Source organism: Pempheris klunzingeri, chromosome 17 (genome assembly GCF_042242105.1).
Source record: "Pempheris klunzingeri isolate RE-2024b chromosome 17, fPemKlu1.hap1, whole genome shotgun sequence".
NCBI lineage: Eukaryota > Metazoa > Chordata > Actinopteri > Acropomatiformes > Pempheridae > Pempheris > Pempheris klunzingeri.
Genome location: NC_092028.1, coordinates 19848499 through 19874567, shown reverse-complemented (window position 1 = coordinate 19874567; position 26069 = coordinate 19848499). Strand labels below are relative to the sequence as shown.

The following is a 26069-nucleotide window of genomic DNA, read 5'->3' as shown; positions in this document are numbered from 1 at the left end:
ACAGACCAGAACATGACGGTCTGTCCACCTTGAAGATGAAACCCTCAGCAGCGGTGGGCCATAAATAACCGTATAGCGCCTTTAGCTATCATAATAACAAGTAATTTCAGTGTTATTGCTGAATGGTTGCTTTGAAGACTGTGTGAAATGGTTAGTATGGAGGAGGGCCCACCTGCTATAGCAACACAGCAAAGAATCCCCTTCCTACATGTGGCCCCTGACGGCCTCTGGACCGGTCGAACTGTTCATATTTACACCGCTGGTTTCCAGTTTGAGACTTTGATGTGAGCAGTGCCCATCTGTATGCCCTGTTTTTGAGCGTTTCTCTGCAGGAAGCACCTGAGAAGAGCTTTACAACTAACAAGATTAAAGCTGAGTGGAGCTTGACAAGCAACGCTCACTGTGAAGCTTCATTTCTCTCCTCAAGTCTAAATGCTCTTAGAATTCCATTTACATTTTGCTTCACTTTCTTCATTTGCGTTCCTCCACCGTTTGCACCTCCGCCTGCTTTTCCACCACATGCTTTGCTTTCACTTTCAGTTCACCTTGGAAAAACAAAATGTAAGCTGTGGCTGTTGTTAAATCTAACACTGTTTGAGTGTATGGAAGCATCCTGTTTTATTACACAGCACCCTATAAAAAAGCTTTTTTAGATGGAACAAATTAGATGAAATCAAAAAATATGGTTTAATGCAGCCCTAGCGGTTGTCTTGTCAATATTCACATACTGTCACCTCATTATTTTATGATTCGGCTGCGGTAGTAGACAATCAGTATAAGCAATTATTCCAGGATTTCAATTATTTTGAAATTGTGCCATTTAGAATATTTCTAACTTTTAACATCTTAAATTTTATTCTGAACACATTTCCTACTTTTTTTTTTTTTTTTTTTTTTTTAACGCATCTGAGCTCATTTTCAGTGACGAGCAAAGAATAAATACTTGCATGCCCCCTTCACTGGAGAGTAAATAAATAAAATAAAATAAACATTAATCATAACTATAAAAAGAAATGTTACACCTTTTCCTTTTAAGAAGCACCCACCTTGGGAGTAAACACATCCAAGTCTGAAGTCATGTTGTTACAACACCACAGAGAATTTCTCCTTTGTTGCTCATCCCTCTGAAAACAGTGAAGATCTATTTTAAATGGAAGTGGCAATGAAATACAAAGTCATAAATGGTAAAGACTGATATTTATTTCTCATCACAAATAAAAAGAATCATGCTTACTCATCACAGAAAGGGAGGAAAAAAAAAAAAAAAAGAAGCGCCCAGTCTTTGTATCTTTACCGACGTTGCTGTTTGAGTGTTTCTTGAGAATGTGAATAATAGCACTCCATGAAGATTGAAATTCTTTAAAAAAATCAAGCCTATGCCCGTACACTGAAGCCCCCAACCCTCACCTCCCACAACCCGTTCCCACCTCCACCCAGCTCATTTGCCCCTCCCCCCCCCGAACAATGATCACAGCATTATCTGAGTGGCTCAGTCTGAGGGCGCTCAGTCCCCAGAAGTCTTAATAACCTGGAACAGTGTGACATTGTAGAGCACCTGGTGTCCGTTGTTCCAGGTGTACAGGACCCTCTCCCTGGGGTTGTAGTCCATCATGGAGATATGGGAGTATTGATTGTGGAAGGGGATGTCTGTGTACTCATAGCTCGACGTGTTGGTGTAGTAGGCAAAGTAGATTTTGGCTCCAGCCAGGTGGGAGTTGGTGACGTAAAGTGTGCCGCAGATCATGAAAGACTCTCCGGCACTGCGCTTGGGAAAGCCTGTGTCCCAGGTCTGCAGCACCTCCAGACTCTGAGGCTCCAGGCGGCTGATGACAATGTTCCCGGCGTTTGGGATGGTGGTGTAAACAGCCCACAGACCGTTCTCATCTGCCATGAGGTCGATGTCAGAGGAGCCGCCCCAGGAGTAGGGAAAGGTGTTGTTATAGCCGGCCCCACTCAGGCTGCGCTGCACCAGCACACTTCGAGAGCGGAAGTGGTATTTGATGATGATGTTGCTCTGGTACTTGTTGTAGTACAGTGAGCCGTTGTATACCACGTGGCCAGTCCCGGCCCAGGGGTGAGGCAGCAAGTGTTGCACAAAGTTCTGGCCCTTCATGAAGTCATTTATTGTGCGGTATTCCAGGACACGCCGTCCCTTGAAGTAACCATCCATGGACCACACCTGTGGAGAGAAGAGAAATGAATCCCATTTGGAAGAGAGGACAAGCTAGAGGAGATAATGAGAATCTAGAGGTTGTAGTAGAATATTGTTGTGCTCTACCTGACGTGCCACTCTGCAAAGGCACTGTGAGCAATGTTTCATTATAGCCAGTGGCGCTGCCCTGAGCAAAATAAGCATGTAGCGCGTGCGTGTGTTTGAGTGTGAGTGTATACCTTCATCTCGTTGCACATACTTGAATGTGTGTGTGCAGAACTATTGATCGCTCCTGCGTGTGGGAGTGAAGATGTTGCCTGTGCTTTGCAGTCAACCACTGCTGGTGCTCCCTGCCCTTTCCAGTCCACATTTACAGAAAATCAATCCATTTAGCAGCTCTATCTTTTCTCAAGCACTCTCAGCGGATCTCTCCACTGACACGGCCCCTCTGTGGCTGCATCTCCAATCTCATTCCCTCAATGCTTCCGTCAGGGCACAGTTCAGCTTTTAATTCATTCAATTAAACCGCAGTTGTCTTAGATATTTATTATGTTGTTAACATATCAAGGAGAGATTTGCTGAGAAGTAGCTGTCATTCCTCTGATGCTCCACCCATCATTTTTCTCTTCTTTCTCTCTTTTTCCTGCTCTGGCCTCCTTCCCAGGTGTAGAAATAGGCACCTTTCTTCGATAACAATTCCAGTGGGGGCAGAGGAAGGTTATGGGAGGAGTCGGGGCTGGTGAGGTACAGCAGCTGAATCATGGAGAAGAGGAGATTATGAGGCATTAAGCGTTGTTTCTCCTCTGCCTGCTAAATGACTCCCTAGAGCCGAGCAGGAGGCAGGCGCTGAGCCAGGCCAAAGCTCTGGCACATTCAGACCAAGTTTTGTTTTCTCTGGTGTGTTTGGCTCCTCAGCGACGAGGATATTTCACAAATATGATTATCATGACTGGTGCGGGTGTTGATGTGACATTGTTGATGTATTTGGCTATTAATACAATCGTTGATTGATCTAAAGAGTCTAATTTGATCTCCCCAATGTCAGGTGATTAAAGACCAAGATCAGGGCATTCAATCACAGAAGTTGACCTTTTCTGTTGGCAATATCTATTTAGCCTGTTATGATTCAGGGTGGGGAGGAAAGAGGCCATCGTCATCTCTCCTGTTAAACTTCATCAGTTTCCATTCTCCTCTACAGATGGCTAATAATCCACTCTCCCACTTCTTCATCACCACCGCTTCCCCCATTCATTCACCAGGCTGCTCTCCTCTTCCTTTTCTTCCTCTCCTGTGTCTGTTTCCCACTGCTTCTCATCATGTGCCTGTGCGCCAAGCAACACGTCAGCTCCAATCAGCTGGGGCCATTACTATATCATCTGGGTCCAGAGCATCTCAGCACACTCCTGCTAATTACCTAGGTGATTTAGAAAACTTTAGCACAAACAACTCATTCATTTCTCATTTCTCCACTGATGATGAAGCGATTTATCAGCTGGAGTTGCAGTGACAGAGGAAGACAGGCAGGAGGGAAAGGGATGCTATCCATCAGTGACTCAGTTTTGCATCCCTATTTCTCTTTTTGTCTCTCCTCCATCAGAGTGCATGAGAAGTCCTGCTCAGGCAAAACAGTCAATCAGTCACTGAAGTATCATGACAGCGTTGCTGTGAGGGATATTCTTTCCACAGAGCAGCTGCCAGACTTCAGCCTGTTTTTGACAATGACTTTGGTCCTACTTCTGTGGTCCTACATCCTGTTTGTTGAACTGTGATGGTAGGTAGCAGGGATTGAAGGGTGCTAGATCAGGGGTGAGCACAGAAACAGGGGGACTTACTCTGTTGTCGGAGCTGGGAATCATGGTATCTGTCATCCAGGAGCCGAACCTTGACCCTGAGGCACGTACAGTGATGGGATTACTAACGCCAGTCAGCTTGCCACAGCCTGGAAGTCAAAGAATAGAAAGATGAGATAACATACAAATTAATGTGTGTTTTTGCGTAGACATGTAGTCACTGTGGCAATACACACATGACACGCACAGACATGGCAGAACTTTCATCTGTGCACATCTGTATAAAAATTCTATAGTTTTTTGGGGTTTTTTTTCACTTTTTGCAGATGACTCACATATATTTATCAGAAACTGGCAGACTTCAGCACTCCCCACAGCAATTTTACTTTGGGTGCAGAGGGTGTAATTGCATCTACTACATGTCAGAAAGGTGGCTGTGTTTAATATCACTGAATTTGAATCTGTTCAAATTTCTATTAAAATCTGTATAGGTTCAGCTTTCAATTATTCACAAAGGGTATGAATAAGAACTGAACTGTCAAAATTACAATACACAAATGACCAGGTGAGTATTCAGAGTACAATGATCTCCGTTCTTTGTATTCTTGTACGGCATTTTAACGAGGGACATACAAAATTATTGATTTACTGATTCATTTTTAAAACATGCAAGAAAATATATCAGTATCATTATAATATATTTAAAATGCTTTGCATTCCAGTATTGTCTTGTTACTATTGTTCCCTTTTCTGTATTTGCTGTTTGAAAAGCACTTCATAAAAATGATCTGGAAACACAGTAGTAGAGTGATTATTTATTGTAATGAGTATTCTACTGAGTAATTATTATTATTATTTCAAATTAGTATCCCTCTGTGTGAATTTGCTTTGCATTTTCTTTGTGCAAAAGCTTAAAACTAATGGAAGACAATAACAAAACACTAATGACCTAAAGGCTAAACTTTAACTGCAGTCTTTTTCTGTTAAGTCATCAGTTTATATATGTAAGATTTTGTAAAATCATCAGTTTAAGCTAACACATTACAGAAGAACTTGATCAATTATTCATTCAGGCTTTTCAGGCCAGTGTTTCTTAATTTATGCAGATAATTCAAGCACTGAGTAGACTGGAAATGTTGACGGTGTACAACACAGTTTTGACCATTGATGATCTTAATTTAATCACTAAATTTCTGCACAGCTGCTGTCCAACATCTAATTGATGAAGTGCTGCAATGATATTTGATGATAAAATTCAAGTTAAGCATTCAGTAACTTCCCACACAATCCCACAGCGATTTGCATATATATTGTACCTAGTTTCTGCATGCAGGAGTGAAGCCTGGTCTCCAGCAGCAAGACTCTCTGGCGCAGCTCCTCGTAATCGTAGGCCCCCATCTCCTCTTGGATGGCCATCAGCACCAAGGACAGATTCCTCACCTCCTCCCGAAGACGCAGAATCATCTTAGCATCCGCCTTGTATTGTTCCAGCACAGGCAGCAAGGGGAGCAGCTGGGTCACCTTATCTTTCAACTCCTAAAACAGCCATCGCAGAGCAGAGCAAACGGGACAGAGAGGATTAGACCCTGGCAGAAAATCGGACGTAGGATGAGGTCGATCATACTAGTCAGTAAAAGGGATTGTGTGCAGAAGACCTAGCCCTTAGACTGTAGATCATCAGTCAGGAGCTCATGTTGTAGCTTGGCGCTGGTTCATGTCTGACCTCTTAACACCTGGATTTATCCTGAGATTTACAGTAGACTTGCTCCAAGGAATAATTTACTGTGACTACACGTATTCCTGATATTTCTGCTGGGGTGGAAGCAACGAAATACATGTTACTTGTACTTAAGTACTTTCATCTTTATGTTATGACAATGCACAATAATGCATTCAAATATCAGCAAATATAATGATCAGCATACCTTTCTGTTTTTGACAAAGTGTGATTCAACTCAAAATGTTTGAAAACCTTTGAGGAATGCAGTGGGAGAGGCTGAGTGAGCTGGTTATAGTGGGACAGAGAGGCTGAGGGAGCTGGTTATAGTGGGACAGAGAGGCTGAGTGAGCTGGTTATAGTGGGACAGAGAGGCTGAGTGGGCTGGTTATAGTGGGACAGAGGGGCTGAGTGGGCTGGTTATAGTGGGACAGAGGGGCTGAGTGAGCTGGTTATAGTGGGACAGAGGGGCTGAGTGAGCTGGTTATAGTGGGACAGAGAGGCTGAGTGAGCTGGTTATAGTGGGACAGAGAGGCTGAGCGAGCTGGTTATAGTGGGACAGAGAGGCTGAGTGGACTGGTTATAGTGGGACAGAGAGGCTGAGTGGGCTGGTTATAGTGGGACAGAGGGGCTGAGTGAGCTGGTTATAGTGGGACAGAGAGGCTGAGTGAGCTGGTTATAGTGGGACAGAGGGGCTGAGTGAGCTGGTTATAGTGGGACAGAGGGGCTGAGTGGGCTGGTTATAGTGGGACAGAGGGGCTGAGTGAGCTGGTTATAGTGGGACAGAGAGGCTGAGTGGGCTGGTTATAGTGGGACAGAGGGGCTGAGTGAGCTGGTTATAGTGGGACAGAGGGGCTGAGTGAGCTGGTTATAGTGGGACAGAGGGGCTGAGTGGGCTGGTTATAGTGGGACAGAGGGGCTGAGTGAGCTGGTTATAGTGGGACAGAGAGGCTGAGTGGGCTGGTTATAGTGGGACAGAGGGGCTGAGTGAGCTGGTTATAGTGGGACAGAGAGGCTGAGTGGGCTGGTTATAGTGGGACAGAGGGGCTGAGTGAGCTGGTTATAGTGGGACAGAGAGGCTGAGTGAGCTGGTTATAGTGGGACAGAGAGGCTGAGTGAGCTGGTTATAGTGGGACAGAGAGGCTGAGTGAGCTGGTTATAGTGGGAGTAGTGTAGTGCAGATATTTGAGGATTTAGTGGTGCACAAGACTAACAAAATGCCTTTCAGACAGGTGAACACAACAACACACTCACGTTGATGGATGTAACATGAGTTACATCCATCAATGTTGTTGTATGTGCAAAATTGCAGCTTTCTCTCGTTTGAGGCTGCAGCCGCTGTGAACATGATATTGTTTATACATCTCTGTGTTGGTCGCCTTGGTGATGCTTTCTTGTGTAGTTAAAGTGGCAGTTATTTAGTTCCCGTAGCGTGGTATATATTTATAACTCTGTAGTATGCACAGGCTGCAGTGTGCCGTCTATGGAGATGGAGTTTGCTCATGTTGCTGATTTTGTGCTACTGTTGTTGTTGGATTGATATTTAATGCCATTGATTTTATAGTCTAAAGCAGCATTATATATCATTTAGAAATGTAATGTAGTAATATTTACCTGTAACTGACTCTTTTATCAAAGTATATTTTACACAAATACTCTTTACTTGATTACATTTTCTTTAAGTATAATATTCTAATACTCTTTCCATCTTTGCTCATTGAAACTAGATTTCTGTTTCTGTACACATCACTTCCTATCTTAATGTTCATGCCCTTGATGAATGAATGAATGAAAGAACACATCTTCTGGTCACACTTTATTTTACGGTGCACTAATAAGGCTGTGGGGGTCTAACGGGGAAATAAAGATGGATTTCACTTCAGTTTACTCAGTCTACTCACTCACTATAGTTCTGGTGTAATGTGTCGCAAATAATGACAAGGCATTAAATGGTGTGAGCTGAGCATTGGGGAAGTGTGTATTAGACCATGTATTACTACCTAGAAACTCCACAGGACTCTGGAGAAGGCTACGAGGGACGTGTGAGGTAGTGGCCAGATGTGGTTTGAGTATAATTTAGGGTACAGTTTTCTTCTAGTGAGCAGCAAAGGACCGATAATAAAAAAATGTAAATTAAATAATGGCCATATAAAAGTATTCTGTGTTCTCTGGACTCCTGGTGTTTTGTCTATTATGAAGGCTATGCCCTCATATAACATGTTATGTTAGGTAGTAGGGGTGTCGTGATGTATCGGTCCTGATGATAACTGTGATATTTGGATGAAATATTGATATCCTGTTAAAAATACAAATATGATGATAATGTGTAAATCTTAATAATCCAACGACTCTTAAATCACTCCAATCTCATTCACTTTATCTTCCCCAACACCACACACACACACCAGACATGATGACCTAACATAGTAACTAGCTAGCTTACTACTGCTGTGTGTGTGTGTGTGGCAGCCAATCAGGATCGAGTACTCACCCAGACCATGGGTCACAGTGTTAGTTAAAAGGCAACCAGATAAACTGAGGGTCTGACCACTAACTAACACTATCAGTCACTTGTATTGTATTGTATTGTGTATTTTGTTGTAGTTCTGGTTTCTCTCTCTCTCTCTCGTGGGTGCCATTCATTTGCCAAAAAAGAGACAAATTGCAGAATACAGATGGATTTGACTGATAGCACTATCATCATTACAAATGTTCTATTGATGTCATAATATCGTTACTTTGAGTTCTTTTGACTTATAGTCTTATTACAACAGACCTTGAAAGCGTAGAGTAGCATCCATCATCATAGCGAAGTGGGATCTCTGATCTGGTTTGTAAATACAGTATAACTTGGTTTAATAGTGTCTAAATATGGCATTTTGAATCTAATAAGGTATCATATGCACTTTCTAATGAAAGCATAATTTATCTGGACAGTGTCTAATTAGGGTACACAGTCACTGTTTGAATAAAAAAAATAGAATAAATATGCTCATTGTTAAATAAAGTACAGCTTGTTATATTAGTGTATTGTAAAATAAAGTACAACGTACTGTCTACTATACTGATTGAGCCTCTGCCCACTTGTTTGACCTGTGTGGGCTTCTCTGGACAATATACATTTATTTATTATTTACAACCCTTTGTGTGGATTGGGGAAAAAAAAAATCTGAATCTACAGTTTTCAATTTGTCCAAATACTCGTCTATTTATTTTCTCAGATGATCCACATGATTACATTCTCACCTACAGCGAGGAGCGTGGCACTGCTGGGTGTAAACTCGGTCCGTGACTCATCGTGTGTTTAGAAGCGAAAAGAACAATGTGTCCTTAGGTGGGAGTGCAGGAAGCAGCAGGAGAGCCCGGCTGCCTGCTTGGAAGGTATAAGGCTCAAGAGAGAAATAGGTGTATCAATAAAGTGTGGCCGCCACAGGAGGGGCTGTTTCCTCCTTGTTAAGGTTTATCGTAAATCTGGTGATGGAGCAGCTCTCAGCCCTGTGGCGCCACGTCATAAATCTCATTTTCCCCTTTTCAAGCTGCGAAAATTCGCTCTCGTTAATCTCCCACGCTTTGCCATTGGCAACTTTGAGCTGGATGCATTCATCAGCCAACCTGCTCTGGTCAAATCCTGCTTTCTTTTAAATACTTTTTTTTCTCTTCTCTTTATTGGATTGCGGATTTGCATTCAGAGAAGTCCTGGGATATAATGCTTCCTTTTCTGCATATTTTTGTCATCTGGGCTTTTACTGATGGATTGGCTAATTTCATAAACATCTCCATTACCTCCATTGGGCTTGCTTTCATAAAACACACTGAAAGCAAAACACAGCCATTGATGCTTGTCCCTCTGCTGAGGCAGGGCCCCAGTGGTAAAGCACACTTAGCATTTATCACGGCATCTTTTAATCAAACTATTTTATGGCCCATCTAATATCTGTAAGAGTGTGAGAAATGTGCAGAAAGCCTGGGCAAGACAGCCTGCTGACAGGAAGACAAAAAGGCCCACTGATAATGGCAGCTGAGCCTTTGTAGAGAGATAAGGTAGAGATAAATGTGAATATATGTGGCTGTTATCTAGGCACAGACACCAGAATGTTAAGTATATAAAGTAGGAAGAGAGGCTGAGTGAGGAGAGAGGGGACAGGATGTAAAGAGAGGAATAGCAAGAGGAAAAAACGCTCTTCTTCTAGGTCCAGGACTTTAATAATTCAGGAGCATGTGGATTTTCTCAAATTTCCTCTGCGCATGACTCAGTGACTCAGATAAATTTGGAATTGAATTTGTGTACCTATGCTTATGTGGCAGTTTATCAAGAGTCAAACAAAATTTTATTGTTGGTGAAGAGTGAAAGGCATTGCAATGCATCTGGCAAGGTCCACGTGCACCACATCTAATAGAATCTGCATCCAATAATACACACAGAGCGACTTACAAGAGGTGACAGACGGCCAATTACCTGAAAGCCCTTTGGATTGAGGCTGCGTGGATTTTCAGAGGCCACCTTCAGCTTTCCATCCACCACTTTCATTAGGCTCTCCGTGTTCCTTACATACTGCAGATCTCTGTACGTCCGCAGGTCCAGCACCTCCATTGACTGGCTGATGTTCTGAACCTGACACACACACACACACACACACACAGACACAAAAGAATTTCTTTATTTAACAATGTTTTTTGTGATCAATTTTCATATGATTATCCATTCCGTGTAGTTGATTTATCGATTACTTGATCTATTTTGGTAATCAAGTCTTTTTTCTTTTGTTCTCGAAGGTGAATATTTTGTTGTTTTCTTTGTCTGTGGGTTGTGGATACTTGTTTGGATCCAAAAAGTCATCACCCTGGGCTTCAAACTTAGATGGACAGTTTTTGCTGTTTGCTGACAGTCTACCGATCAAATGCTGAACTTAGAAAGAAGAAGAGTTACGTTGTAAAGCACAAATAAGCACATCCACACCTCCGCATAATGTGAGGTCTCTGCTCTGCTGTGTGTGTGTGTGTGTGTGTGTGTGTGTCACACCTGCAGCCCTTTGACACAGAGGAAGCTGAGGAGCAGTGTAACATCATTGCTAATAGCATTTAAAACTGCTTCAAGTACCACTCGGAAATGTTCAACAGCAACAAGGCCCTCCCCAAAACTTCCTGTACTTTTGAAAAGTACCACATCCCAGCAGGGGCTTTCTGGGGGGTCAAATAAAGCCCCTGGTCTCTGTGGTTCCCCCCCACAGGTTCCGGGTGCAGTGGAAAGTTCCTGCAGTGGAAATGTGGTTTTTACATCTAATTCAGTGAACAATCACACTCCACAGATCAACAAAAGAAACGTGATGCTTTGCACTCCATCATACTCTCATCGTCTGGAGTCTGACCTCTGAGACTCTCAGTCTTGGGTTTTTCCATACATGCAGCTGAACTGACTTTCACCCAGTGCATGCTGGGACTGGCTGCATCTCCTTGGGGATTATGAAAATAGAGAATGTGGAAAAAAACAAATTTCCCTCATGGCGTGCCTCATCAGGACATCTACTCAAAAGTTCTATTAAAGGCTGGTTTAGCATCATGTGTGCTGAAAGACAGTTTCCCCCCATTATTTACATTTGAAGAACATTTACACATACACAAGAACATATGGATGAATATGACAATAACGACTGTGTGCTACTGTGCTTAACCAGTGAAATGGATTAGCCTTAAAAATGTTAAGTGTTAAGACTGAGTTATATACAACATACATAAATAGAAAATGGACACCAAGCAAAAGAAACAAAAAGAATAATGAAGATGAAAGATGCGGAGCTTCAAATAGCAGAACAGAGTTTATGAGGATAATAAATTCAAAAACATTCATAAATTATGCAGCAAAAGTCAACAGGTATCTAGTGAGGATGTGAATATCGTATCTTCCTTAGCTATGAAAACAGACAGGCAGCAGGCCTGTAGTATCATTACCACAGTGTACACAAGTTAATGGATACATACAAGCTTATAATGCAAACAGAATGTATCTCATGGAGGAGCAAACAAGCTGTCCAGTAGGTGTTTATTGAATCTCAATTCTCAGAGGACTCAGATTTGCACTATGTTTAATTTTTACTAGGTACTCTGCTTGCTCACTCTTTGACAGCCCACTCTGTTGCTGCATAACCGGCCTACTGTTTCGCACACCCCCTCATCGCCTGCACGCTGCCCTGAACCGGCCAGAAATCATCTGAACACTGACAAATGTTGCAGGGCTGTGGTGCATATAGGAGGCTCACGTGTACATATGCCAAACTACCCACGCGAATGGACGCCAGCCCACGCCGACACGCACCACTGCAAGCACACAGAAGATATTTATTCAAATCACTCTTAACAAAACAAAACCAGTCCCAACTCTCAAAGGTCACAGTTTGGCATAAAGTCTGTTTTGCACCAAATGCCTTGCTTGCCTACTCGCCGACAGCCCACTCAATTACTTCATGTCCAGCCTACTGTTTTCTACACCCAGCTCATCTCCCACATGCTTCATGAACTGGCCGGGGAATGTTTTGTCAGAAAATATTTTCTGCACCAATTAAAACTTATTTGACAGCAGTGCAGATTGAATAGTTGGAGGAATGTGGAACAGTAAACTGTTGCACCAGCCTGCAGTCTAAACAGATGCAGTGTCGCCGTCCTCCTGGGCTGTGATGGCAGTTGGGACAGCTCCATCCCCTGAGCCATGCACACTGATCCACACACACCAGACATTTCCCACTTTCCCCTGCAACATAAGATGCCCCCGACCCCTCTGCTCCCCAGAATCCAATCAGTCGCAGGTGTGTCTGCCTGGCGTCCGGCGTAATGACTCGCTCTGTACTAAATCCTAAACTGTGGCTGTGTGTCTGCGCGCCTGCCTCTGCCCTCCTATCTCTTTTTATCACATCTTAGCCCAGACAGTCGGATAGGGAGGTCGAAGGGGGATGAGGTGTTCAGAACTCTGCGCCATGAGCGCTCTCACTCCACCTTCCTTCACGGTCAACTCTGCTTTGGATGGCATTTTGTCTGCCTTTGCAGAAAGCTGCATGGAGGCTTTTACGCAAGGCTACTTTACATTCTTTGAACAGAGGGCAGTTTTGACATTGTTAGTGTAACCTTGGCTCCCTGTGTCAGACAGAGCCTTTGTGGTTCTGGTCTGTGCAAATAATTCCCCCACATGTTATGGGTTCAAATGAGAACGTGTAAGTGGGCATGGTGCTGTCATCTGCACATACACACAGACTCACATGTAGTCTTTTAACTTGTGGCTTGTGTGAAGCTTAAATAGACCTGACCCTGGGTGTCCTTATTAGGCTGGGCTGCAGGCTGTATTTGACAGGAGCACTGGCTCTGATAACTGTCAGTGAGCACATATAGAGGGTAAACACTGAACATCCACGCTGTATAAAGCAATCTAATACAACATTAAATAATGTATTTGCAAAGCCTATAATAATCAGTTTTTGTTGACACCGTGTCAGAGAGGCTTTCGATCTGTGGTCATTTCTGAAGGCTTATTTTGTCTCTTGTATTGTAAAGGCTGACAGGCAACACAATGCAGAACCTGTATCTACACCTCTCTGACAAAGGCTGAACAAAGTCTAAACATTTCAGGCTTCAAAGGTATAATTTATGGCAAGTTTTTTACAGATCGCTCTATAATTAAGGCTCATTATTGTCAGGCAGAAAGTGAAAAGAAAAAATGAGCAGAAAACACCAGCAGACACCTGATTACATCCCTCAAAATAAGTTTAAAAAGTAACTTTGCTTTTGTGTTTTTACTTCATAAAACAAACACCAATAAATTAGATGGTTTAGATGCCACATGACAATGGACAGGTGGTAATGTTACTGTATTGCTGTACTGTAATGTGCTGTAGAGCAGGATGAGGACACACATGGGAAGACACTCATGCACATGGACGAATGCATGCTAGGAGCAGAATCTAGCAGAGAAATTCAGTCGACAAACTCATTTGCTGTGAGCCCTATGAGCAGCACCACATCTGTCATTAAACACGTAACATACTGTATGTTCTATATTTTGATTCTGCCTACGTAAAGAATGTGGAAACAGTGGTCTCTACACTTTTATTCCTATAAAATTCATGCAAATATCTAGACGAATATAACCACTTTTTCTGAGAAGCTTTATCAAGTTTGCCTGCGTCTCTGCCACAATGTGCCTTCTCTGTTGGAATATTCCTCTTTGACAGTGTGTATGAGTGTGGATTTTGTCTGTATGAACGTGCGCTTGAAACGGCAGCAGACTGTCAGGGGAGAAGGCAAACGTCAATGAGAATGAATGCAATATGTGAATTCAGGTGTCTCATTGATCCATCAGGACCTGGGAGCTTATTCAGCATCTCAATTTACCACCACCTCTCCTCACAAGACCACATCAGTGTCAGCGCCTCCTCCTGTCTTACCTGCTCTCCTTTATACCCCTCTGTTCCTCGGCTTTCACTCGCCACTCTCATTCACCCGTTTGCTGGTTTTGAGTGCCCATAAAAAAAACAGCTGCGATGTGAATGAGTTGCCAGGGTTCATCAAGCAAGTGGAATCTATCAAGCATTATTTCTCAGGTTTTCATTATTTAGTTTGGGAGAGACAGGTGGTGAATGGAAAGACGCAGAGAGTCAGCTGTGGATCTCCTGTGTGTGTGTGTGTGTGTGTGTGTGTGTGTGATGTGCTAGACATGAGCAGGAAATCACATTTGCATATACTGCACTGTGGGTCAATACACTCTACTCCATGTGTATAAAACATAGATTTCTTGTCAGCTTACTGAAACAGTGTAGCATGCTTGAGGGGTTTGTGTGTGTGTGTGTGTACATGTTTTTGTCTGACATTGAATTTATTTGCTTGTATGCACAAAAAGAGAGTTGACAGATATTTTTCACTCAGAAAGACAGAATGAGCACAAGAAAACAGATTTACTGTACGCCGCCTGTACTGTGTAAACGACGCATTTGCTTTCTTCACTGCTTTGCAGAACAATTAATTTTCCTCATTTTTTTTTTTCTTGAATGGATTTATATTTGTAAAAGAAACCTTAGGAGGCCAAGGATCACTGAATCCAATTTCATGGGTAAGTTTGGGGCATTTCTCTGAATAAGACAGTTCGTGCTTAATTGACTTTAATCAGCTCTGTCGCTCAGAAGAGAATAGTTCAACCAACAATGGCAACAATCTTCCGATTGGCGTCGTGTTCATCTGCATGACTGATCGACTGTGGGGTAAAGGAAGTGAAACTGTTCACTTCGGCAGCCTGTGCGTGACAGACGGCGCCAGACACGAGCGTCGTGCAGTGTAACAGGTTGTGTTTGTATGGCTGCGTGGGAAACAGTCGTGTCTCAGAGTGAGTGTGTTATTGACAGCTGTCACCTTCTCCATGAGCTGGCGAAGCTGTCTGCTGCGTGGGTCGCGGTTACACATGTTCTGGGCTGGTGCGACCACGGTACAGATACACTTCCCATCTGCGTCCTGCGCCGAGCTGTAGATCTGCCAGCCCTCCTCTGGGCTCGGGTACAGAGCCTGCAGAAACATAGAGACATATATATCTTAGACCAAGCGAAGAAACCGGTTGCTTCTGTCTGTTGTTGTTTATCTATGTTGCTATGAAGCAGGCTTTTCAAAATCTATGAGGGCAGACAAGATATTTTATTCTGCCAGCATGTATCAACAGTAATCTGAAAAGTGTTCCACCCTTATAAAACATTTCTAAACTAATAAATTTATCTAATACTTGAAAGTGTTGTAGAGAGTGTTTGGAGGGAAAAAGAGTCTTTAGTACATTCCATATCATGATTAGTTGTGCCCATTCTGTCACCATAAGTTAGCTGCAGAGTCATAATTTCTCCATGGCATTCCCTTTCTCTCCCGCAACCCTGTCAAGAGTTACTCTTCCCCAAAGGCAATTAATGGCAATTGATCCCTCCGACTACTCAAAATCACTGGCAGTCTAATTTTAGTATTAACTGGAGAGCAACAGAGGGCGAAAGCAAAGCCCGAGACTGACAGAGGTGATGCTCACAGCAGTGAAGACGGCAGAAAAGAGAGATGGAGGATAGAGGAGTCAGACAGGAGATGGGAGAGAGAAAATAAGCAGAAATGGGTGCACATTAAGATAAGACAAGAACATTGGTGGAAAATACACAAAGGGATGAAAAACACAGCGGTCCGACAGAGACGGAGTAAGATCTTGATGGAGGATGAAGAAAGACAAAGACAAATGGGAGGAAAATGGGGATTTCAAAGAAAAGAGGAAGAAGGAGGGATCAGGCCAGACTGCGTGAAAGCAGAGCATCTAATAAGTTTGGACAACGAGAGGAAATGGAGCTGTTCAGGATCGATATTGCAGGCCGTTACCAGTGGAGGAGGGGCGAGGCCGAAAGGGTGGATGTCTCTCTCACTAATCCAATCAAAAGTAGTGCTGTGCGCCTGCAAGCACACGCACATGTACACACAGTTTACGCAAAGGCCTGGCCAGGACAATCCGTTCATTCACACTGCATCTACACACACTCAGCAAATAAAGCAAAATGTAATGAGAAAAGGAGCAGCCATTTTAGTGATGAAATTAAAGATCCATCCACATAAGTGGAAGGAAAGGGCTGGAAATAAAATCTTGTGGCTCAGCTCTGCGCCGCTCCCCGGCTTTCCTCTGAGCAGCATTGTGCTGCGCGCTCGTCTCTTCGGGTCGGGGGATCAGATTAAAATGTCTTGGGGGACAGGGGGACTGTGTGATTGGAGTGTAAAGTAGCAACCACCCTGCGAGCCAATGTGCTCACTGTCACATCTTGTCACTCCTGCCAATCCCCTGGCACTCCACCTCCCCCTCTCCCCCTCTGTCCCTCTCCTCCCCTGCTCTCACTGCTGTTCCTCTTCCTCAATCTCACTCTCAGAACGAGTGAATTTTGAATCTGACTTACTCCACATGAAACGACAAACAGACCACAGCCATGTGAGCTATGCCTGAGCATGCTGTACCATGAAAATAACATTACACAGGTATCTTAATATCTTATCTATTTCATTATATTCAAGATGTATTAAGTAGACTCATGCAATTTCGATATGAAAATTTAATTAAAGTCAGGGGTAATATTCTATTCCCATTTTCTATTCATACAGTATTGCATACATACATACATAATGATTCAGTATGACTGAATGTCTACTGCGCACATGAAATGGCTTACTCGCAGTGGAACTTATTGGCACCCTGGCTAAATTATCATCCCATTATTCTTAATGTTGATGTATATTTTTGAGTCGCTGTGCAGCCAGTCCCTGCAGTGTTTTACACAGCTGCTTTCTGTCAGTCAGCACCTTTCTTATCATTAGTCCTCCTCCTTTGAGGCAATCCAGCAGGCTGTTAGGTGCAGAGATGACAGAGGCCAGTCTACTGAGGCCAGAGTTGAAGTTAAGACGAGACAAAAGGGGCATTCTTCACAGCCGAACCTCCTCCAATTTCTTTCATCAGCACCAGACTGTCTGTTTCGTTCTGCCATTGCCTGGGGGGGGATTCTTTTCTCTGTCTGCTTCCCTGCCTGCGTCTCACTCACTGTCAGCACTTGTGATTTACTGTAACATCTGTGTGCGAGTGCTCATGTGTTATTTCTCTGAACATATATCGCCACGTGTCTGCTGATGTACATGCAAGAGCAGCACATATAGTATGTATATGCCTTTACATACAGTATGCAAATGAACTGGAACAGTTTAATAATGCATGTTTTTGACATGCATTTAAAACTGCAGCTTGCACTATTGATCTCCCCCCATGAGGGTTTGTTTGTTTGGAGATCTCTGCAGCTGTAACTGTAACATGATTACTGCAGGACTGTAGGGGAGCATATGCCATGACTGCTACGATACTGTGGATTTGAGGTCACGTGTGTGTGTGGATCGTGAGGTCACAGCATAGCACGCCGGCTTCTCGTTACCATTGATATCCTGCGGTGTTAACAGGTGGAGGTTAGCTTGCTGCGACTGTTATGTTGTTTTCTGTCTACTTTTATGTTATATCTATGTCGTTTTACCCGCTTTTATGTTGTTTTATCTGTTTTTAAAGTGTAGCACTTTGAGATTTGTACTGTCAGAGTGCAATGCCCAAGTGCATTATAAATAAAATGCATAATTATTATAACTGCAGCATCCACTTAAGTTACTCACTCTAAGGCTATGTGCAGCATGCCTTCAATAAAGTGACCTCATATCCATACATGTGGGAGCTGTGTGCCTACGCACCAGATATTTTGGCTAAAAAGGATTCTTGTGAATGGATGCAGAAGTGTGCATCAATATTTCATGCTGTTATCAGTCTGAAAGGGAGCCACCGTTGCGTTCACTGACTTCTATTCGATAGGTTATATTGTGGGCGGTAATGAGCAGCATGTTCAAAATTCAACAACATTTCAACTCCATTATCATAATACTTTCTTCTTTATCCAACATGTTTAAACTCATGCTGTGCTCTTCATGTGCTTTTCCCAAGCCAGAGAGTTTTCACAGCCACAGATCTTCTCCCCTCTTCATTAATGTTTCATAAATGCTGAGCTGAAATTAAGAGCTTATTTGAATCAGTTCCAATTTCATTACCACCCACCTATCCATTCTGCACTAACCTCCCCATTCTCATGACAGTGGCAGTTTAGAGAGTAGGAGGGAAGAGGTAATTCTTAAATGCAAATGTGCTTTGCCCCTTTATGCGCTGTGCCGGAGCCTTGGAGATCTATATATCAGCTCTTATAAGCAATTGATCTCTTGGGGCACAAGTAGTAAACTTGAATATGTTTTGGAACGTCGGCTTAATTGTGTAAATATGATTGAGTCTCCTTTCTGCAGCAAAGAGTGGGTCACTGACACTGGGTCATTTAACATAGTGCTCACACCATGCAGCCAATCAGAGATTCCATTAGATTGGAGAAAACAATTCCCCAATAGCTAATGTTATACAGAATCATATGCAGGATATACAAAGTGAAATGAATGACTGTTTCCATACTGTAGGCAGGTCAGGAATGTTAACACTAGAGTTGTGATGGCAATATAACCTCTCCTATCAACATGGTGCTAGCAGTGGCGGGTAGCTGGGAGCGCCTCAGGTCTGGGGGATAATCCTCTCCTCCCAGACACAGACGGAGGTTTCAGGAGAGAGGAGGCGTTCACTTCACTGTCCCAGAAATTCATCCATTAGATGTGAAGGATGAAATAGAATATGTAAGTGCCAGATTTGAAGCTGTCACAGTCATGGCTGCCATGCAGAAGCCCATTAAGGCAGAAGACAGCAGCAATGAAAACAACGGGAAACCACAGAGGGCAAGAGAGATGAAAAATCAATTGGGTTTAGTCGATAAAATGAAAATTAGTCTTTAAGATTTCTGGCTTGCCCCTTTTGCGCCACCCAAGGGCTTCCTGTGCTCCCATGACATCACATCTGATAGCCTGGGCCTATGAAGTCCCAGCATCCACCGCTGGCATGTCTTCCAACCACAACCTCCCATCCTCCAAACAGAAAACCGATCAAAGTGGGAGTCACTGATACACCGATAGGCAGAAGAGAAAGAGTTGTGGTTTGAGAAAGGCTGACAAGGGAGACGGAGATGGATCCAATTTCCTCTAGCTTTGTTCAAATGCTGCCCAGGTACAATGCTGAATGACAACCTCAGTTAAATCCCTGCTGAGAGAGAGGAAGAGGAGAGGAGATGAGAAGGTGTGGCCATTACTAAGCTAAAAAGCAGTAACCAAATGCTATTCCAGAAATTCTTCTCTGTCTTCTCTGCGTTGCAGACGAAAGAGATCGAATTTAGATCAGGTTATTTGTGTACAGCATGTTTGGATTAGGGGAAACCATCGTGACTACTAACAAGAACTGACTAACAAGCCTGTGCCTCCACCTTAGTGCCTCCTCACAGTGGAAAGAAGCTCAGAAGTGGTGGTAATGGTTAACAAAATTCAAGGGGATTAGCAATTTAGTCGTTCAAGCTGGTGGCATTGCTGTTGAGAGTTGCAGGCTGGACTTCCTCTGGCATTTCATTAGACCAACCCTGGAGCTGGCTGCTGTAAAGCCACAGCTAAATGAGATCATAAATCTACAGCTCCCTACTTTATGAGCATGACGGGAAGTCTATTATAACTTTCATAAGCAGCAGGCAGAAGGGGCAAAAAGGCAGAAGCAGGCACAAGTTCTGAGATATGAAAGAGAGCTGACCGCCGCACTGTGAGCTGAGCTATCACATCTGAGAAACTGCAACGGCACAGAGGACGAACGGTGTTAGAACAGGAGAACTGACATCAAGCTGCATAGAGAACAAGAAGGAGGCGTTTTTTAGACTGTAGGAGGCATCACGGTGAGATACTCCAAGTGCTGCTGCGTCACTTTGTCCCCCCCCCCTCTCTCTTTCTCCCCGTGGAGAACGATGTTTCATGACATTAACTTATGTCAATTCTTGTACCCAACAAAGTAGAACCATCTGTCCCTGCCACACAGAGCTCAGTTCCACCTATGCTATGCCCCAACGATCAGATCTAATCTCCCAGATTTGCTTGTTATTGTTAATTGACCGCACACAAATAAACATGCAGATACACACCCCAACTCTTCAAATGAACAAAGAGTCAATTCCTCAATGCACAGGCCAGCTGCTGGCCTTTAAAATAAAACTCATTGAAGGCTCCCAGCGAAGTCCCTGGTCTCCTCTGTTCCCAAGGAAAACTGATTACCACAATCAGCGCAGCATGGTTGCCAGTCAATAATATGACTCATAAACCCATCATGCCCCTCTCCCTGCTGTCTCCATTTTCCTCCCTGCTGCCTCTCACTCTCTTCCCACTCCATCACTCCCATGACTGTCACCCCTCCTGTGTGGTGTCCTGCTCACTTTCCATCTGCAGTTCACTCGCTCCAATCCGGATCAAACTTGAATGACAGTGGGGGCAGGCAGGTGCATCAAGCGCCTTTTTTTTTTTTTTCTTTTCTTTTTTTTTTTTGAAGTGTGGGGCTCAGTTGGAGGACTCTTGGAAAAGTGAAGTGAAGAAAATAACACTTAAACTTATAAGCGAGCAGCTACAGCGTTGCGGCGCGGGGTGCTATCACCATGCCAGGTGCCTCGGTGAAAAGCATTTGGCAACGACTCTGCTGTTAAGACGGGTACACGATAGCTTCATCATGACTGGTGCTAAACAGAGGAGGAAGAGGAGAGTGGCAGGGGAGCTAGTGTGAGAAAGCACACTGTAAACTGTTAGAAAACAGTCAGTGGAGAAATATGGATTGCAGAAGTGTGTGAGTTGGGAGATCATCAAATTGCTTTTCAAGGGCAAAGCAGTGATTCAGGCATAAGTTCATTTGGGTGGGAATTACACTCACATAATGGTAAATGAACCATGTCAAAAGCCTGATTAGTGGCCCAATAGAGTTTGGAATCAATACTGCTTTGTACACAGGCTATCACATAATTAGTTAATGTATCAGAACAATTTCAAATGTTATTACAAGAATGGCTTTCACTAATATCCCGGCTCTGTACTGCTGCACACGCTGCGGAGGACACCTGTCAGGGTCTGAACCCGAATAAATTTTGGTCGAAGGCGGCAAGTTAAACATAAAAGCAAAGTGCTCAAATGAAAATCTGCAGCAGTGTTTAATCTTTAATCCATAGCCACGAATCGATCTTTACAATCTCCTTTATTGGATTGCACAGTGGATGTGATAAAGTTTACAGTCCCACACCCTGGCAGACTGAGGCTGGGCGACCCCAATCAGATTCAGAGCCCCGGCTCTTTGTATGCTGCCATTTGTTGTTCCATGCTCCCTTTTGATGGTGAGAATATTTTCCTCTCTCCTCTGCCTCACAGCTTTCTTATTTTAGATATCAAAGGGAGAGTCACCACACACACTCACACACACACACACACTCACACACATTACTGTTCCATCTTTCTATGCAGTCCTACGGGTTGTGGTTAGTACACTATGTAAAGGCTTCTGATTTATTAATGCCCATCTTGCACGCACACATGCTTCCATACACAGAAAATGTATTTATTCAAGAAATAAACTATATAATGTGCCACAATTCCTTGACTACTATTGAACTTGCCATCCAGACTGAGAGAATCAAACTGTGGACATGTACTGCTTATCTTATCGATTTTATTAGACTCTCTACCTTAACTTATAGAGCACACCAGGGCTCAGTTCTCGGACCACTCTTGTTTTTATTATATATCTAACCACAGGATACCACTGGGAAAACTTGTTTGTAAGTATGATACCCCTTGTATGAAAAGAGAATCCAGCAGAGCTGTGGTGACTTTTCTTTGACTATTAAACCTGCGTGTTTCGGTGTTCCCCTTGACTTTGATTTTCAGCTTTGAAATCCATGTTGAAAAGAGCACAAAGGGTTGCGTCTTCCACATAAAGGGAGAGTTCGGATTTGAAGTGGGGTTTGTGAGGTACTTCATCCATAGTCTGTGTGTTACCTACAGTGGATTGTGGTCGGCCCACCGACAGTTTAGAGAAGCAGAAGTGAACTCTATATTTAGAATATTTTCACTGCTTTACATCACCGCCAGACTGCACTTGTGAAAAGGGACTGAACTTATATCTCTCTCTCTTTGCATGCTTCAAAGACTCTCCAGACTCCATTCACAAAAGCAGTAATTTTACCTTGCAGAACATAGGAGTTTGCTGTGCTATGGCTGCTTTGATTGGTTAGTTTTCTTGTGTGCCTTTGGTGCTCTAAATGGATAGTGCGGATACGAATTGTCATGCTAGTTCACGGATTGAGGCAACGCTGAAATAACTGTTTATCCCAACGGAGTCTTGTGGCTTTGAGAAAGAGAGAGAAATAGAGAACAGCTTCAGTTCCCCATCAAAAGTCTGTTGGTCATGTCAGCAATGTTAATTTTTTTTTTCCCCTCTTCTGCTGCCCCCGTCCACAGCAGTACTCTGGTTAGCATCTGTGCCGGGACTCCTGTCTGCCTCGCCACACTGGGGGCGTGCCGACCGCAATCTTCTGTAGGTAATACACTGAAGATAAGTGTTATATAAGTACCTCATATAACCCACTTCAAATACCTCTGAGGCACATTACTGAAATCCAACCCCACCTATCACCTTGTCACACTGACAGAATTATTCCCACTGTTGGGATTCCCTGCTTAGACCACTTATCTGTCTGAAACTGTGTGAAATGTGTTGAAATTGCCAACAGTTTTTCAGGCCTCAGTTGGGAGACGAACGACTAATAGGTCCATATAAACTCCTCCTGTCTTGTCAACTTACATCACTTGGTTATTTATTTCAGATTTTTCTTTATTGCCACTAAGGCAATAAATGGTAAAGTGTATTTCAAGATTAATGTAACATCATACCTTTATCACGTATACCATTTATTTTCTCCGTGTTGTATTTTTACACACAGCACTTTGTTTTAAATGTAACACAAACACTATTAATAGGATAATAACAGTATTTATTAGTATATGATATATATGTATATGATAAAATCTTGCGTGTGTTACAGCCTGAGAAGTCTACAGTTTGACCATACTGTACAGCCACACCAGTTCCATGGAAGTGCTACAGTGCCATGGTTTCTTTCACTCATTAAGAAACATGGTTTTGCACTATCCAGATGTGTACAAGCATCCAGGCAGTGTTGTGCCCAGTGCCGTCACAGAGAGGCCATAAACTCAGTCAGCTGTGTTCTCGGATCAGCTGGTTAGAAGACAGGCTCAGGAAGCAAGTGAAGCAGACTTTGAAAATAGCTCTGAGCGGGGAGAATATGGAACGCGGCATGCATGGGTGCCAGGGCGGGGAGCAGCCATGCAATGGCCACTGGCACACTGGCACCACAGCGTCACAAGACGGAAGCTTGAATGTCTTTGATTAGAGCTCTAAACATTGTGTGAGTCATGACTGCTTCTAAGATCATCACAGGCGAATGTCTCATCAATAGTGATGGGACTTTGAGGCGAGGTTTTATATTAAAATTTTATTCGCTGCCATTGTTTATGAGGGGAGATGATTCCTGACTCACAGCAAAGACATTTCCCATCACAACAGACTGTTGTACTGTAATAACTTCTGGCACCATCAAACTGGCTCATCAGTTTTGATGAAACTTTGATGAAATGAACTTCAGAAGCATTAATTTTTTTGGGGGGGGGGTTGTGAATATAGGTTGCCTGTAAAAAAAAAAAAAATCCACTCATAACTATGTAAAATATTCTATTGTACCCTGTCTTTTGAAATGCAAATGATAAGGCTCCCAGTCATGAGTCTTGATTAAAATGAGTTTACTTAGAAAAGACAAACAAAAAAACAAAAACCCTGGCAACATTTTTATTCCCCTTGACCCTGAGCTGGATAAGCGGGTATAGAAAATAGGGATGTCTTATCCAGGCCGTCCTCTCGAGGGAAAGGTGGGTGTTCAATAGGATTATAGAGTTTAGTGCTGTATAAATAATTCAAAAATGCCTTGTACTGATGTTGGTACAGAGGTTAGATTCTGATTTTACTGTGACATTGCACTCAATATTACCTGCAGAGAAATACAGTATACATGATGTAGGAAAGATAAAATGCTTTTAGGTGGATACTTGACATTTTCATAAAGGCACCACTGTGCTAAGATGCCATTTTCTCCAAAGAAAACATTTCAACCTGGCAGCTCGCTGCAACATTAAGGAGACATAAAGTGGCAGATTGATGTTTTAACGAACCGCCATAAATTATAAAACTCTATTTCAGACAGATGGACTTTCACCCCAGAGACAAGAATGCCTAAACATGCTCAGAGTACACATTTAAACACACAAACATACGCGCATACAAATACAGGCGAGCACGAGCACGAGCACGTGCACGTGCGCGCACATCCAGATGGTCGCGGATCTCTCGGGACGTTCAATTCCATTCAATCATTTCAACAGAGCAAGGCATTTGCTTAATGAGTAAGATGCCATAAAAACGCACACAGGATCGGGGCACAGGCAATCATTAACTGCAGATAAACCAGAAAATGTCTAATTCCTTCCTCTGCTTGTATTTGTCACCGTCTATGTTACCCCCACTGGCACACTGACACAGCAGACATGTAGAACTTCCACATTTCTGTGTGTGTGTTAAACGGAGGAGAAAAGCCTTAAACCTTAATCGAAAACTAAAAACCTTAACAGAAAACTTTTAGTTACAACTCGCCTCCAAAGCCCATTCTACATGCATGACCTCCCTACCTGAGGCCAGAGTGCTTTATTCAAGGATTTAGAGACAATCAGAGTGAGGGAGAAATAAGACGTAAGACCGTAACATTGTCTCAACCTCCTCGTCTTCCTCCATCACCTCTGAATCTGAGCACCATCCATCCCACCCTGGAGGTGAGTGACAGATGGGATCAGCCTGAACATCACTCAGAGCAGCTCTCTACCTCCCATCACCCCGGCAGAAACATATGATTTACCACGGCCGTCCACGCCGCATCCTCCACCTCTCATCATCGCTCATATTCACAAGCCCACAATTCAACATCATTACACTTAATGTGACTCACGCACTAACATGTGCATCATTCACGTTTGGTTGGAACATTGCTCTCACATGCATGTCTACCTCCATCATCTCCCTCTTATTGATACAACACAGCCCTTCGGACACTTCACTCCCATCTCTCTGAAACCTCTCTATTGCTTCTGTAGTTAAAAATATAAAACACAAACTAACTCACATCTCCTTATTTCTGTGTGACTCTCTTTTATCTGTCATTCTCTCTCTTTCTTACATTCACATCCAGGGCATGCATGAACAAATACAGTGCACACACTCTTGCAGAAAAGCAAAGGAAGTCATACGCACGCTGACAATCCTCTCCGAGGTGCCCCCTCTGGAGATGGTGGTCCCGTTGAGTCCCACCAGTGAGGGCAGAGTCTGAGACATCCAGTTGGTCACCATGGCCATGGTGCTGAGCACCGCCCCGATTTTTAGCATAGGAACGCTCATGTTTGCTTCCTGTGGGGCCCCGGCGCAAACGGCCCTACAGCCAGCCCTAGCCTGCCTGCCCTGCCCTGGACCTCGGCTCCAGTCAAGCCCTCTCCTCTCCAGACAGCCTCGGCAGGGAACCAGCCAGTCAGCTTCTGCCTCGACCCGAGCAGCAGCAGAGCCCCCAGAGCGGGTAAAGCACAGTTACCAGACTCTCACAGCACTGGCTCAGTCAAAGGGACAGCCACAGACCGGTTAGAGGAGAGCAGCTCACATCCAACAGCATCACGCTGGAATCTTCCCTCTCGGAGTGAGTGCCTCAGCCTCACCCCCTCCCTCTCTCTCACTCTCCCCTTGTCTCTCCCTTTCTCTCTCTCCCTCTCCCTCTCCCTCTCTCCCTCTCTCTTCCCCTCTCTTCCTCAAGAT

At 43.6% G+C, this 26069-nt stretch overlaps 1 protein-coding gene across 1 annotated transcript; it reads right to left on the bottom strand.

Annotated features, from left to right (window-relative positions):
- Positions 1 to 1504: 1504 nt before the first annotated feature.
- olfm2a (olfactomedin 2a) lies at positions 1505 to 25664 on the bottom strand. Its single transcript, XM_070847945.1, has 6 exons — positions 25521 to 25664; positions 15044 to 15193; positions 10116 to 10271; positions 5259 to 5478; positions 3985 to 4091; positions 1505 to 2179 (listed from the first exon to the last, which is right to left on the bottom strand). The coding sequence occupies exons 1-6, from the start codon at positions 25662 to 25664 to the stop codon at positions 1505 to 1507; spliced, it is 1452 nt and encodes a 483-aa protein (XP_070704046.1).
- Between the last annotated feature and the right edge of the window lie 405 nt (positions 25665 to 26069).